Source organism: Arachis duranensis, chromosome 6, assembly GCF_000817695.3.
Source record: "Arachis duranensis cultivar V14167 chromosome 6, aradu.V14167.gnm2.J7QH, whole genome shotgun sequence".
Taxonomy (NCBI): domain Eukaryota; kingdom Viridiplantae; phylum Streptophyta; class Magnoliopsida; order Fabales; family Fabaceae; genus Arachis; species Arachis duranensis.
The window spans coordinates 20,103,137-20,117,351 of NC_029777.3; the positions used below are offsets into that span (position 1 = coordinate 20,103,137).

The following is a 14,215-nucleotide window of genomic DNA, read 5'->3' on the forward strand; positions in this document are numbered from 1 at the left end:
GGAATATTTGATCCAACAATGGTGTAGATATAGGAATATTTGATCCCCTAGCTCTCTTTCTCTGATTGCAATGCCGAAAAAGTGGTGGGCTAGGTCTTATCTAAGGTCTCGATGGCTTTGCCGAAGGAACTTTGGGTGAGAACAAGGTATTTTTTTAAACAATTATTAATTTTAAATATATTAATTTAATTTAGAACTCTTTGAAAGCATTTTGTGACAGAATATAGAATATTTTTATGTAACATTTATCAAAAATATTATATACATACTAAAAATTCGTTACTAAATTCGTCATATATTAATTCAAAGTAGAATAAGTGTAACTCTGGCAACCATTTTCTCTTCAAGTTCAGAATTACAAATATCCTGGCCGGATAACACACTATGCTTGTGATATACAACTATCACTTTTATAACCAAAGTAACTTTCATCCAAACCACAATTTTAGAATTTAAACTAAGATTCAAAATGCCATCAATACTAATTAAGATGATATTTCGAAGTATTTTTCATATTTTTTTTTGTGTACAACAATTTTTCATAATTGAATAAATGTTCTTGTATAGATAGCCAAGCAAGTTCATTTACCTATATCTAAGACCTAGCTCAACTCAGATCAAACAATTAAAGGCTGAGTGAGTAGCTTTACTTTTGTTTAGAATCTTAATGGTGTTGAACCATAGATGAATCAAAATTGTAATATATATAGACATTCATAAGTTTTCAATGATAACTAGTTAAATAATTAAAGTTACACTAATTAATTTACATGGATTAGCTCCCACAATCAGAAAAATACTAGAATATGAACACAAAAATCAGCTAAGAACTAGAGGGTACAACTTGAAAAAAGAGCACAAGAGGGTAAAAATAATGCAAAATAATAACAATATAACAAAAACTACAAACTAGGAGAAAAACCAACTAGAAATTTTTGGTGATTATGTGCACGAACTTTCATTTCACACTTTGCCACGGAAACAAATATCCTCTGAAAAAAGGAAGCACGACTTATCTACCAAAACAATGTGATAGGAGCCTCTTGAAACTTGTTGCAAAACTAGATAGATGGAGTCACAGAGTAACACTGCCACATTTATGTATCTTAATGTAGACTAAACTAAAGAAAAATGTCATTGGAGTATGGGGGCTGTGTCTAACTCAACGGTAGCATTAGGTAATTCTAATTTGCAGTTCTACCATTTAATAATCCAATATCATGTGAAATGATATTGTCGTACAACCGTAATTAAGTTAAAAGGTGGTGACCCGTCTTCTTCCTTCTGTTTCCAAGACTCACCATTGCCTTGGATATACCATGTTACTTTCGAAGACAACGGACTAAACAAATCTGTACAGGAAAGGTAATTAGGCAATGATCATTTTTAGAAAAAGCAGAAGTTTCTTAACTGAAACATTACAAGAAAATAGGAAACAATGAGGCATTACCTGTAGAGACTGGAGGATCTGACTCTCTTGTACTATGCAATACTTCTGTGCCAGATAACACCGTGATGAAACCACATAGCTCTGATGCAATGCTGCTTATACTTTGACCAGAATAGTACTAATAAGAAAAAGTGGGTAGAAGATTACGACAGATAGTTAAACACTTGATGTATGAGATAACTCATTCTTTTAGGGAACATTTTCAGTTTGTTTTAGTTAATACAACCTTAAACATGATTGCACTAGCTAATATTGTAAAAGATATGAACAAGGCATTATAGATTGGAGACACAACCACAGTGTTAGATGTATTCAACACCTGCAAACATGAAAGTGTTTGTCACCATATAACTCCACGCAAATGATGCAAACACCTTATGGGAAATAAAAAATTCAATTCCATCTTTTTAGATCATCAATTATTAGTCTACGTTAAGCATGACATGGATGTTATTTAGGTTAGAGGGTAACACATTGAACTTCTAGATTAGCTCTTAACTTTCAAATCATTTCTTCAATTAGAAAGTGACTTTAGCTAAAAGTTTCAGTATGAACATGGAACAGAAAGAAATATAAGAATGAAAATAAGTGGTGATCAAAGAAAAATAAATTGGACTTTAGTCCATAAAACTATAATCACCTCCAACAAAGAGAGGTGTTTCCTCAAATTAAGCAGATGACATATAATAGAAAGTCTAAACATAAAAGCATATCATTTCTTACAAAAGGAATACAAACTATGTGGCTCTAAGTTTTTATTTCAAATCCCAAAAATTATGTTCACGTTTTAAAGGAAACAAAATCAATAGTGATACTAACCATGTTAAGATAATTTAATTGAGTAATGATGCAGGAAACAACGACTATAAAAAAGATCCAAGTCTGATAGTAAACAAGCTGATTTGCACCTTCTAATGTAAATTTTATAGCAATTCCAATTGCTTTAACACTCATGACCTGAAAGAAAGAAAAGAGGAAAGAAAATATTTAGTTTTCTAGCTCTTCGTGCCCTGCTCAATTAATACTGTTGATCTATCTGTTTATCTAACTAATAACATGTATAACCATAGCACGAAACGATTTGATTCTCTAGGAACAAGATAAAAGTTTTGCTACATCCCATTCATCACTTAAACACATTTAACATTAAGGAAAGTTGGAGACAATGAACAATCATGTCCTATAAAGGCTCACATGTTTTACAATTAACTAGATTGAGACTCGCGCAATGCGCGGAAAGGTATGTTACTTATATTATAAATATATTTTAATAAATGTTATATTAAAAATATTTTAGAGAACATATTATAAATAGATTTTGAATTTATTTTTTTTAAAAAGACATAGATTATTTATATTAGAGTTATATAAAACTGTATTTTCATTTTTTTTCATTTTTTGATTTGCATTAATTGCTATACTGTCTTTTTTTTGCATTTTTTGTTTGTAAATAATTAAAAAAATGAATGAATGAGAATAAAAAATATATAAAAATTTTAAATTAAATTTAAGAAATTTTTTACAATTAGTATGAGAGATTAAGAAATAAAGAGTAGTAAAAGTCTTAATATGTATAAGTTATAGAATTTGAATATTTGTAACTGAAATTTTTTATAATACTTATTATTATGACACTTTTAATGCATGTTTATTACATTTAATTAGTATTTGACGTTTCAATTGAATAATAATAGATAAGAGTTTTTTGTTTTAATTTTTTTAAAATATTTTACTAAATAGTGATTGGTTGATTTTTATCTTTTGCCAAGTCATTAGAATTGTTGATGTGGCATCATTAGCAAAGAAAAGATGGCTTAAACTCATTGTGAAGAAAGTTAGTATCAGCTTTTATATATTATAAAAATATTAAATTAAATTTAAGAAATTTTTGACAATTAGTATGAGAGATTAAGAAATGAAGAGTAGTAAGAGTCTTAATATGTATAAGTTGTAGAATTTGAATATTTGTAACTGAAATTTTTTATAATAATTATTATTATGACACTTTTAATGTATGTTTATTTCATTTAATTAGTACTTGAATTATAATAGATAAGAGTTTTTTGTTTTAATTTTTTTAAAACATCTAGTAATATATAAAAGCTGATACCAACTTTCTCCACAATGAGTTTAAGCTATCTTTTTTCTGCTAATGATACCACATCAGCAATTCTAATGACTTGGCAAAAGATGAAAATCAACCAATCACTATTTAGTAAAATATTTAAAAAAATTAAAACAAAAAACTCTTATCTATTATTATTCAATTGAAACATCAAGTACTAATTAAATACAATAAACATATATTAAAAGTGGCATCATTAGCAAATAAAAGATGGATTAAACTCATTGTGGAGAAAATTAGTATCAGCTTAAATAGATAGATTTGGCAAGATTTGATTGATGGATTCTAAAATTTTGCCAAGTAAGCAATGGTGCTGACATGACGTTAGTAGAAGAAGAGAAATAACTTAGAAGTAATGTGGGTAAACCTAATTTTGGTTGTGACTGTTAGACAGAACCGTTTAAAAAAGAGGAATACATAAACCTGTGCTACTTGCAATGAGTTCACAATTAAAATGTTATTATTTATAATAAATAAATAGGGCTATTGAAAATGATATTAAACAACAGAATGAGAAGAGTAAACGGCAAAGTTAAAAATCTTTGGGAATATATCTGAGACGAATTTCCTACGTTGGCGGCGCCGAATGGTGACGTTGGTTTGAGACCCATAATCGAGCTCCGACAGAAAAACTGCAACAGGAGGAATGGAGTTTGCCCTGGTTTCTGCAATTTATGCCATGCGGCTCCACCAGAGATGGACATCATGATGGACAATTTGTTTTGAAGAAAAAATAATAGCTCATGAGACCGGAAGAGGGTGGAGAAAATAGGATCTTGGTATGGAGAGGTGCCAAGAGGAAGAGGGTTTCGAGAAGTATGAGAAAGGTAATAAGCTCTTTGGTTTTCAAAGCTTTTTTGAGTAAATGTTAATTTGTGTTTTTGTTGTTTTTGAAATAAGGATTGATTTGAAAAAAAGTTAAGTTGTTAGTTTTTATTGTATTTTTTAGTTGTTTTTTGTGTATTTTTTTATTTGAAAATAAAAGTTGATTTGACAAAATTTGAAGGTGGATTCTAAAATTTTGCCAAGTAAGCAATAGTGCTGACATGGTGATAGTAGAAAAAGAGAAATAAATTATAAGTAATGTGAGTAAACCTATGTACCTACTTTTATATATTAAGAATAGATGGTATTAAACAAAACTTTTAAGAATGTCTTCACTAGTTTGGTATAGTTTATAAGTTACTTTGCAATCAATTTTTCTTTTCCAATCTATTTCTACTAATTATGTAAAATATTCATGTTATTATTAATAAATATCTATTTTTATTTTTTTGTCCACATGATCCTATTTCTAATACTTCAGAACTATATTTCTTTATAGTCTTGCATGTATGATAGAGCTAATAAATTATGATAACTCTAAGAAGTTAAGTATAAATGAAAACACCCTTTAAATCACTAAGTTTTTCTAGCCCTTTCCCTTTCTATAATCTATATATACATTTTAACATTCATATGTTGATCCTTGTTGAGTTTCTAATTGTTCAAACAAGTGCCATCATTACTAGGTTATTGAATCATAGAAACTGAATCATGAAAATTTAGCTTTCTCAAAACTTATATTGAGCCTCTATAACAATCATAATTGATTTTAATTATTATGTTGGTTACACTCAGCATTGTGCGGATGATGAGGCGTTCAAGCTATAGATCTATCTTGAATATTGTAAGTCGACACCTAAGATGTAGGAAGTGTTATCTGATGCGTATGGCCATGTTCATTTCATTTTTTATATGGCATCTCAGAAAGAGTGAAGGTTTTAAGAGCTTGCCTGTTAATTTTATCAGTTATTTAGTTAACTTAATCTAGAAGTTTCGTATACTTATATTCATGTATGTATATAAAACACTAACCGTAACTTTGGTAGATGATGAGATTCATCATTCATGCTTTTAATACACTTCACACATTCCAATTTATTGCTCTTGTGCTCTTCTCTTCATTTTCACAGGATTAATGTTTTTTTATTTCATAAGAATGTGTTAGTTCTGGTGAAACATATACGCTGCAATACCATATAATATAAACAAATATTTGAGATGCACCAAATTAATTCAGTTTCTCCTAGTTCAGTATATTCTCTCTCTCTCTCTCTCTCTATGTGTTAATACGTAATTATGTATTTATTCAATTCAGTGATCAAGATATATGTTAAACTTTAACACACAAGCTTAATACAAGTTCATTATTGTGTTACCTATTGATGTTGATAAGAATATAAAGACAACTCTCCTAACTCTTTTGGAATCTATTGCCACTATATTGTGCAAGATGACATTCTTTAGCACATCTAGAAAAATAAAATAGCAAGTGCACAACATTATAGGTGAATTGTACTTAAATATCACTCTATCCTCATCATTTTTTATGATTCCATTGGGATAAACAACTACACATAAAAATTTATTACTATTTATTTCTATGAAGAAGAACATAGAGTAGTGGCATGAATGTATTGTGATCAATTTTAGAGGCTTCAAACTCCTTATATAAGAAATTTCTTTTGATGTAATTATCTACACTACAAGAAATTTGCTGATTAGTATCAAATTTACCATTGAGTTCTGCTTGGAACTGTTCCGACAAATTTATCATCAGATTTTGCATGAAAGTTGGTGAATATTTTTGTCTGGCTAAAACGTTATCGTCAAATTTTGTAACCCCCTCAAAAATCCGCCGGCAAGTTCTAGTACGAAGGAATAATTTATTGGCGCCAACATTACCGTTAGATTTACAAGCAAAAAATTAAATGGCAACCCTAAAAAATGAAATGCGTCGTTTTGGTTACTGGCAGCTTACTACCATTGGATTCTTTTACTCATAAATCCGACAGTAAATTTGAAATGTGAGCCACTTTTCCCTTATTCTGCGAATCCAATCTCTCCTCTCCTCTTTTATCTTCTTTTTCCTCCTTCTCTCCTTTGAAGCCCACCTCTGTTGGCGTCACAAGTTATCCTTCGTTGTCATCGCATTTCATTTGGTGGTCGTCGTTTCTGTGGGAGTCACACAGAAACTATCTCTCGCATCTTTACCCACCGTTGTTGTGGTCCACCGAACTAGAGGTAAGTATTGTCTTCATTTTGTTTAGTTTTCACAAAAAAAAAACTTTACATCAAATTTTGCGCCTAAACAAATTTTGCCACCATCGTAGGTAAATTTTCATTCAATCTTAATTTTTATAGAATTTTTTTCTAACTTATGGTATTGTTATAATTTTATTTAATTTATCAGTGTTTAAAAGTAAATTTAGATTAGGTAAATTTTAAATTAAGTTAATAAATTAGTTTTCTTTAAATTTTTTTAATAGAGTTTTATTAAATATTTTATTGTGTTCTTATTATATTATTTTAGTCTAATTAAAAATTAAATAGGGTTAGACACTCTAAATTTTTCAATTAATATAATTATATAGAAAATTATTTTTTAATTTTCATTAAAATTTAGAATTTTCTTTAAATTTTTATTAAATTTTGTATTCAATTTTTTATTAAATGTGTGATTATGTTACATTGAGTTATTTGTTATATTATTTTAGTCTAATTAGAAATTAAATAGGGTTAGGCACTCTAAATTTGTCAAATAAGATAATTATGTAGATAAATTAGTTTTTTTATTGATTTTCATTAAATAAAGTTGAATTTAGTTTACGATTGAAGTTATGTTAATTAGGATTTTTTATTAACATTAAGTAGTTAATTATGTAGATTTATCGGTTTACCATTTATTTTCAAGAATTTCATTAGTTTTGATTATTAATTTTGTATATTAAGTTTTAACTTTTATTAATTTTGTCTATATTTTAAGATTTTTTTTATCTTTGTATGAAATTATCATGGGTTATTCGTGCTAGTTATACACGTGGATTGTTCATGCAGAACCAAGATTGATTTTTCGTCTCTAAACAAGTTAAATTGTTAAAGTTTTTTTGCTAAATTTTACATTTTTTAGGATAGAGTTTTAGAACGAAAGTCGGAGAAGGTTGTCTAGTGGTACCCTCTCGAAACTCTTATTTGTTAAAAAATTGCAAAGTAATAAAAAAATGCGCATTAGAAGGGCTAGAATTTTATGTTTGGTTGAATGTTTCTTTGCTTTAATATATGATTGCAACTGTTTAAGTTATGAAAACTGAGAAATTTTTGTGGTGGAGTTCTTTGAACTACAGAAAAATTTTGCTGACATTTTGTTATAATTTTTTAAAATTATATTTAGTTTGTGAAAGTTAAAAATTACATTTGGTGGAAGTCGCTAATTAAAGCCGAAAATCTGCCAAAATTTTCAAAGAATTTAAAAACATGTGTTGGTTGTTTGATACCTGCAATTGTTTAAACTATGAAAACTGGGAATTGTTTAATTATGTTTGCAGGCACATGCTCTAGTGGAACAACCTTTCATATGGCCCCGACCTCGAATTATAGGGATTCTGCAGTTGTTGCTCCATCTCCATCTGAGTCATTGATAAATCCATATTTTATGTGATTTTTTGATTGAAAAAAGTGTGATTTACCAACTTAACTTACACATATTTTTTGTAAATGCATGCTTTTGTGAATTTTCACTTAATTGTACTTAATTGATTGAAACATGTTTTTTAGACCTTTAAAAATTGTTAAATTAAGTTCACTTTAGTTCCATTCGATGCCTTTATATATTTGTTTAAGTTCTTTAGATTTAAGAAGCAAGGATGGCTCGAAAAAATGAAAGAAAAGCATACAAAAGTGGAAATTTCGCAAAGAAACAAAGGAGGAAGGGATTCAGACCGGTGCACGTGCACCCACCTGTGCGCACGCACAAGTCTGGTCGTGTGCCTCATTAAAATTGGCACGTACTCGCGATTTGGGAGTCATTTTGGCCCATTTCAGACCCCTTGGAGCCATATTTGAATCAATTCATGAAAGGGACTGATAAACCACTATTTTATGGTTTATATTGTATTTAATTGAGTAGTTTTATCAAGCTTTTCACCCACTTATTCATATAATTTGTATGATTTTACAATTCCTTCCTAGTTTAGTTCTGTGATTGAAAACATGCTTCTTTGGTCTTAATTTAGCTAATCTTAATCCTCTCTTATTACCATTCGATGCCTTGATCTGTGTGTTAAGTGTTTCAGGCTTCATAGGGCAGGAATGACTTAGAGAATGAAGAGGAAGCGTGCAAAAATGGTAGAAACACAAGGAATTGAGGAGATGACCAGCGAGAAGTCACGCGCTCGCATGGCTCACGCGACCGCGCGAAATGGAAGAAATCAAAGTGACGCGTTCACGTGCCTGACGCGACCGCGCGGATTGGAAGTTGCACGAACGACGCGAATGCGTGGACGACGCGCACGCGTGGTACAAAAAATGATGAATGACGAGACCGCGTGGACGATGCAGACGCGTGACGTACACAATCTGCAGAATTACAAATGTCGCTAGCAGAGATTCTGGGCCGCATTTCAACCCAGTTTTCAGCCCAGAAATACAGATTAAAGTCAGGGAACATGCAGAGACTCAAGAGGCTTTCATAATTCACAATTTTAGGTTTTAGATGTAGTTTTTAGAGAGAGAGGTTCTCTCCTCTCTCTTAGGATTTAGGATTAGGATTTCTATTAGGATTAAGATTGTTTCTTCATACCAGGTTCAATAATTTATGTTTCTCTTTTACTTTCATTTACTCTGATGCTTTCATTTGTATCTGATTTGTGTTGCCCAATTGGCTTATGAACTTTTCATGTTAGGATTGATTTTATGATTTATGAATCTTTCCATGTTAGGACTTAAATTTATGTTTAAACGTAGTTTGATTGCTCCAGATTTATGACTTTTCATTTGGCTTTTTTATTATTGGCTTTAATTGATTAACTGGAAGCTCTTGAGTTACCAACTACTCATGATTGATTGTTATGTCGGCTAATTAACTGGAATTCCACTAACTCTAGTCTTTCCTTAGGAATTGGCTAGGACTTGGGAAATCTAACCAATTGGTTCACTTGACTTTCCCTTGCTTACGCAAAGGTTAACTAAGTGAGATTAACTTCCATTCTTATAGGAGTAACTAGGACAGGACTTCCGAAATTTCATATCTTGCCAAGATTTTATTTTATAGTTATTTATTTATTTTAATTGTCATTTGAATTACTTGTCATACTTCTTCCTTATTTCCAAAACCCTCAATTTTACTTTTTTTATAGCCAATAATAAGAACATACCTCCCTGCAATTCCTTGAGAAGACGACCCGAGGTTTGAATACTTCGGTTAATTATTTTTAGGGGTTTGTTACTTGTGACAACCAAAATGTTTGTAAGAAAGGTTGATTGCTTGGTTTAGTAACTATACTTACAACGAGAGTTTACTATAACTTCTAAACCATCAATCTTCAGTTCTTCAAAATGGCGCCGTTGCCGGGGAATTGCAAACGTGTGCCTTATTATTGGTTATTGTAAATATTCTAAAAAAAATATTTTTCTTTTACTTGTTTATTTGTTTCTTATTTCCCCTTATTTCTGATAACTACTATGAATTCTCACCCCTCTCGCTTTGAGTTTAGTTCTAATTTTATTGCAAGGAGTGGAAGCTATAACAGGACTATGCATCAAGGTCTAAGCAATCAAAGATGGATGGAGCCACAAAGATCCGATCAACCCTTTAGGCAACAACATCCTCCTAGATATCATGGACAAAGACTATTTTACAATGCATGCCCAACTAATAGATTTGGTGGACCGCCTTGTAATTACCAATAAGCCCCACCCTGTGCTCAGAGACCATCCTCTCGTCACAACTTCAAACCACCACACTCACAAGCTTCTGTTTACCATTCACTACCACATTATCCTTATCCACCCCAAACCTCCATGGAAAGCAAACTTGCCTATATCACTAGTCTCACCTCTACTCTTCAAGCACTTATGTCTCGCTTGGGCCAACCCTCTACACCCGATATTCAACCCTCAAGCTCCACTGCACTTCCATCTCAACCACATAATGATCCACCCATCCCATCACCACCATCCATGGAAGAGCACCCACATCCATCAACCCAAGAGCGACATGATTCCAATGATACTATTGACATGGAACAAGAGAGAAAGGATCATCTTCGCGAATCCATACTTCATAAGGAGCTAGAGGAGGCACTAAAGGTAAAGTTAGTAGAGACCTTTGCAGATGAAGGAGTAGTTGAAGGGAGTTATCATAGAAGAGAAGCCATCAAGGAGGATTTTGTACTTGAAGGTGAAGAAATAGTTGAAAAGAAAATCATCGAGGATGAATACGATTGCATACTTAAATACCTGGATCAAGCAAGAAATCAATTATCTTCCAGACGTTCAGCCCCTCAACAGACTTCCATGGCTTTATGTGGAGAATCCAATGAAGAACGCAGCACAAAGAAAATGCTAGAAGCTCCAGCGGACAACATAGAGCATAACTTCGTACTGGAACAAATATAGGAAACTATCATGGTAGAAGAAGAAGAGTTGGTTGAAGATTTAGGAGATGCCGAACCGCCACCTGAATTCAGAGTTGTGGAGAACTCCGTCAAGGATGTTACAATTGATGCTAAAGAGGATGTTGCACAGCCTCCAATGCAGATATCTTATGAAGAACTGGACGGAATAACCCAAGACGCATATTTCCTTGATGATGATAGTCACCAGTCAAGTCCTCCGAGTAATGAACTTGCATCCGCAAGTGAATTCTTTGAGACAGAAGAATCTTCCCCAAGTGAATATGAAGATGATGCAGAGGTCGACTTCTCTCAACCTCCTATTTATGACTCAAGTGATGATGAAGATATCAATGACTTTGATCAAGACATGGTTGAAGTTGAAGAAATTAGCAAAGAAGTGGAGGAATTCACTGAAGAACTCAAGGGAGTAGAGCTTGCAGAACCACTAAAAACACCGATCCCAAGGCCACTACCAACCAACACAGACTTCAAGTGGGTAAAATCCTTAACTCTTATATTTATTTTTCCACTTGAATACGGTTTATTTAAAACAGATGGCCAGCTTAGAGTTCTCTGCGACTTTAAGAGTAAAAGAGAAATGACTCGCACTCAGAGATGGTATGCAAGATTTAATGAGGTTTCACACTTCAATTTGAGGTGCAAGGATTGGTATCAAGCTCAATTAAAAGGATCTCGGAAGCTGTTTGGTCACTGCAGTGAGAATTCAAATTACTTATCACCCAGTTGGAAAAATACAGATCCCGACAAAAATGGGTGTAAAAGCAAGATTTGGGATCCTGGAATCTACTCTGACATTTGTCACCCCGGGAGCCTAAGAATCTGTTTGAAGCTTCTTAAGGGCTTTACATGCTTAGTTTGGGACCCTGGAGGTTATTGGAGATACAAATATTGGTGGAGATTCCTGGATGAGTTCAAGCACAAGCCACCATAACAGGGAGCTCACCAAATGTCCAACTTAAGGACTTTAACTAAAAGTGCTGGGTGGGAGACAACCCACCATGGTATGATCGTTCTCTTTTTAGTTTTAATTTTAGTCTGTTTTTGAATTTTTATTGAACCTACAATTTTTGCATGACATTCATTGCATTTTGCATTCTGTATACTGCATAAAAAAAATAGCACGCACGCGACGCGCTGACGCGTCCGCGTCACTAGTGCATTGGGTAGAAAAGAATTGAACAGAGAGTCACGCGAGAGCGTGGCTGGAGGCGCGCCTTTAGCATAATTTGACCCCACGCGACCGCGTCATGTGAGAACTTTGGCCTCCCACGCGACCGCGTCACCCACGCGGTTGCGTGCCATGAAAATCGACGTGAAAAGGGTGCATAGCCAAAAGTTATGCTAGAGTGGTGTTGGATTGGTGCTGAAAGCACAACCTTATCACGCGGACGCATGGCTCACGCGTTCGCATCATATCCCCATATTGGCCACTCACACGATCGCGATGACCACGCGATCGCGTCACCCAAAATTTGGCAAAATAAGATTCTGAACAGAGAGTTGTGCGAGCGCGAGGATGCCCTCGCGCCAGTAGCATAAAACATTTCACGCGACCGCGTGACCGACGCGATCGCGTCGATTAACTTCAAACGCAAGTCACGCGACCGCGTGCCCCACACGTCCGCGTCACTTGTGCCGCACAGCTTATCCTAATTTGCCAAATATCTTATCTTTTCTTTCCCAATCCTAATTTTTCCCTCCCTCCTTTCTTACTCACTTCTTTCCCTTCTCATTCTTCTTATCTTTCATTTTATTTATTTGCATATTCCATTCATTGCATTTTAATTTAGTGTATATTTTTCCTTCTTTTCTAAATTCATTATTTTTCCTTTGGGGTTGAATTTTCTTATTTAACTGTTGCATCTTCTCTTGAATTATTTTGAGTGCTTAGTGACTTGTTTTATTCTGGTTAGGTAATATTATTTATATCAATGTCAATCTTTTATACCTGGATCACTTTTGCATTGACATGAATTTATATTATCTCTCCTTACCCACACTCTTTTCTCTCATTTTTGCAAATTTTTACATTATTGATATGCCATGTGTCTCTACTATTTTCTCACTTGCATGTTGTAGCTAGCATGTAATTGAGACCCCCATTATTTGGCATTAACCCACCCAGACTTTATTTATATTCTTATTTTTATTTCTGGGTTACTTTTTCTTCTTTTTACTCTTCTTTCAGGATGACCACCACAAAGGGAGAGGAAAAGCTTCTTACTGGGGAGACAAACAAGTTCATCTGCTCAATCTTTGGAGAAAAGCATCAGTTGAAGCAACCCGTCCACCTGCACGTCTTAGCATGCATCGAGGACGGTGCAATCTTTAAGTGTGGGGAGGTCGATACCGATCTCCATGGGTTAGTTACTCTTCTATCTCAACACCAATGGTTTATTTTCCTTGTTAGTTATTGCATTTGCATGTTTGATTGTATATTTTACCACTTGGTTGAAGTAATAAATTTCTTTTCAAGGCTTTATTTTATAATATTTCACTAATTTAAATTGAAAATTAAAATTTTCTATGTGTTAAATTTGTTTGAAGTTGTATTTGGGACATAGTTAAAAGCTAGAACACACAACCTGTGAGATTTGAGCTTATTTACATGGTTACATTGTTTAACCATAAATATTTTATTCTTGTGTGTTTTCTTCTCTATAACTGTAATCTTTACTTTGTTTCATTCTATATGTCCATTATTTAGTGTATTTACATGCTTGCATATGATTAAGGCCATTATTTGTTTTAGCTCACTTATCCCAAATAAGCCTACCCTTTTATGTCACACTTGTTAGCCACTTTGAGCTTTTTAATCCCCTTCTGTTCTATAACCACATCACTAGCCTTAAGCAGAAAAATAAATTAAATATCCCAATTGAATCTTTGGTTAGCTTAAGATAGAGGTTGTGCATCAACTAAGTGTGGAGAAACTGTGGGAACAAGGGTTAATAAGGGAATGTATCATGTTTCTAATTCTGAATATTGGGAAATTTGGGTATTTACTCATGTAAAATAGAAAATTAAAAAAAAATTTTCATATGCATTGATATGTTATTTTAGTTTTTATGTCTCTAAAAAAAAAGAAAAGAAAAAAAAAAAAGAGAAAAGAAAAAAATATATAATATAAATAAATAAATAAGGGGACAAAATTACCCCAATGTTAAGTTAATAAAAGATCAA

At 32.8% G+C, this 14,215-nt stretch overlaps 1 protein-coding gene across 1 annotated transcript in view; it reads right to left on the minus strand.

The window, feature by feature from the left end:
- Positions 1-1,218: 1,218 nt before the first annotated feature.
- LOC110273140 (uncharacterized) overlaps positions 1,219-14,215 on the minus strand; it is a 16,306-nt gene continuing 3,309 nt past the window's right edge. Inside the window, exons 2-6 of the mRNA XM_052262986.1 lie at positions 10,907-11,073; positions 2,270-2,407; positions 1,677-1,769; positions 1,451-1,568; positions 1,219-1,352 (exon numbers count right to left, since the gene is read on the minus strand). Of these exons, the coding sequence (XP_052118946.1) occupies positions 1,219-1,352; positions 1,451-1,568; positions 1,677-1,769; positions 2,270-2,407; positions 10,907-11,073 (650 nt within the window). The remainder of the gene's footprint in view (positions 1,353-1,450; positions 1,569-1,676; positions 1,770-2,269; positions 2,408-10,906; positions 11,074-14,215) is intronic.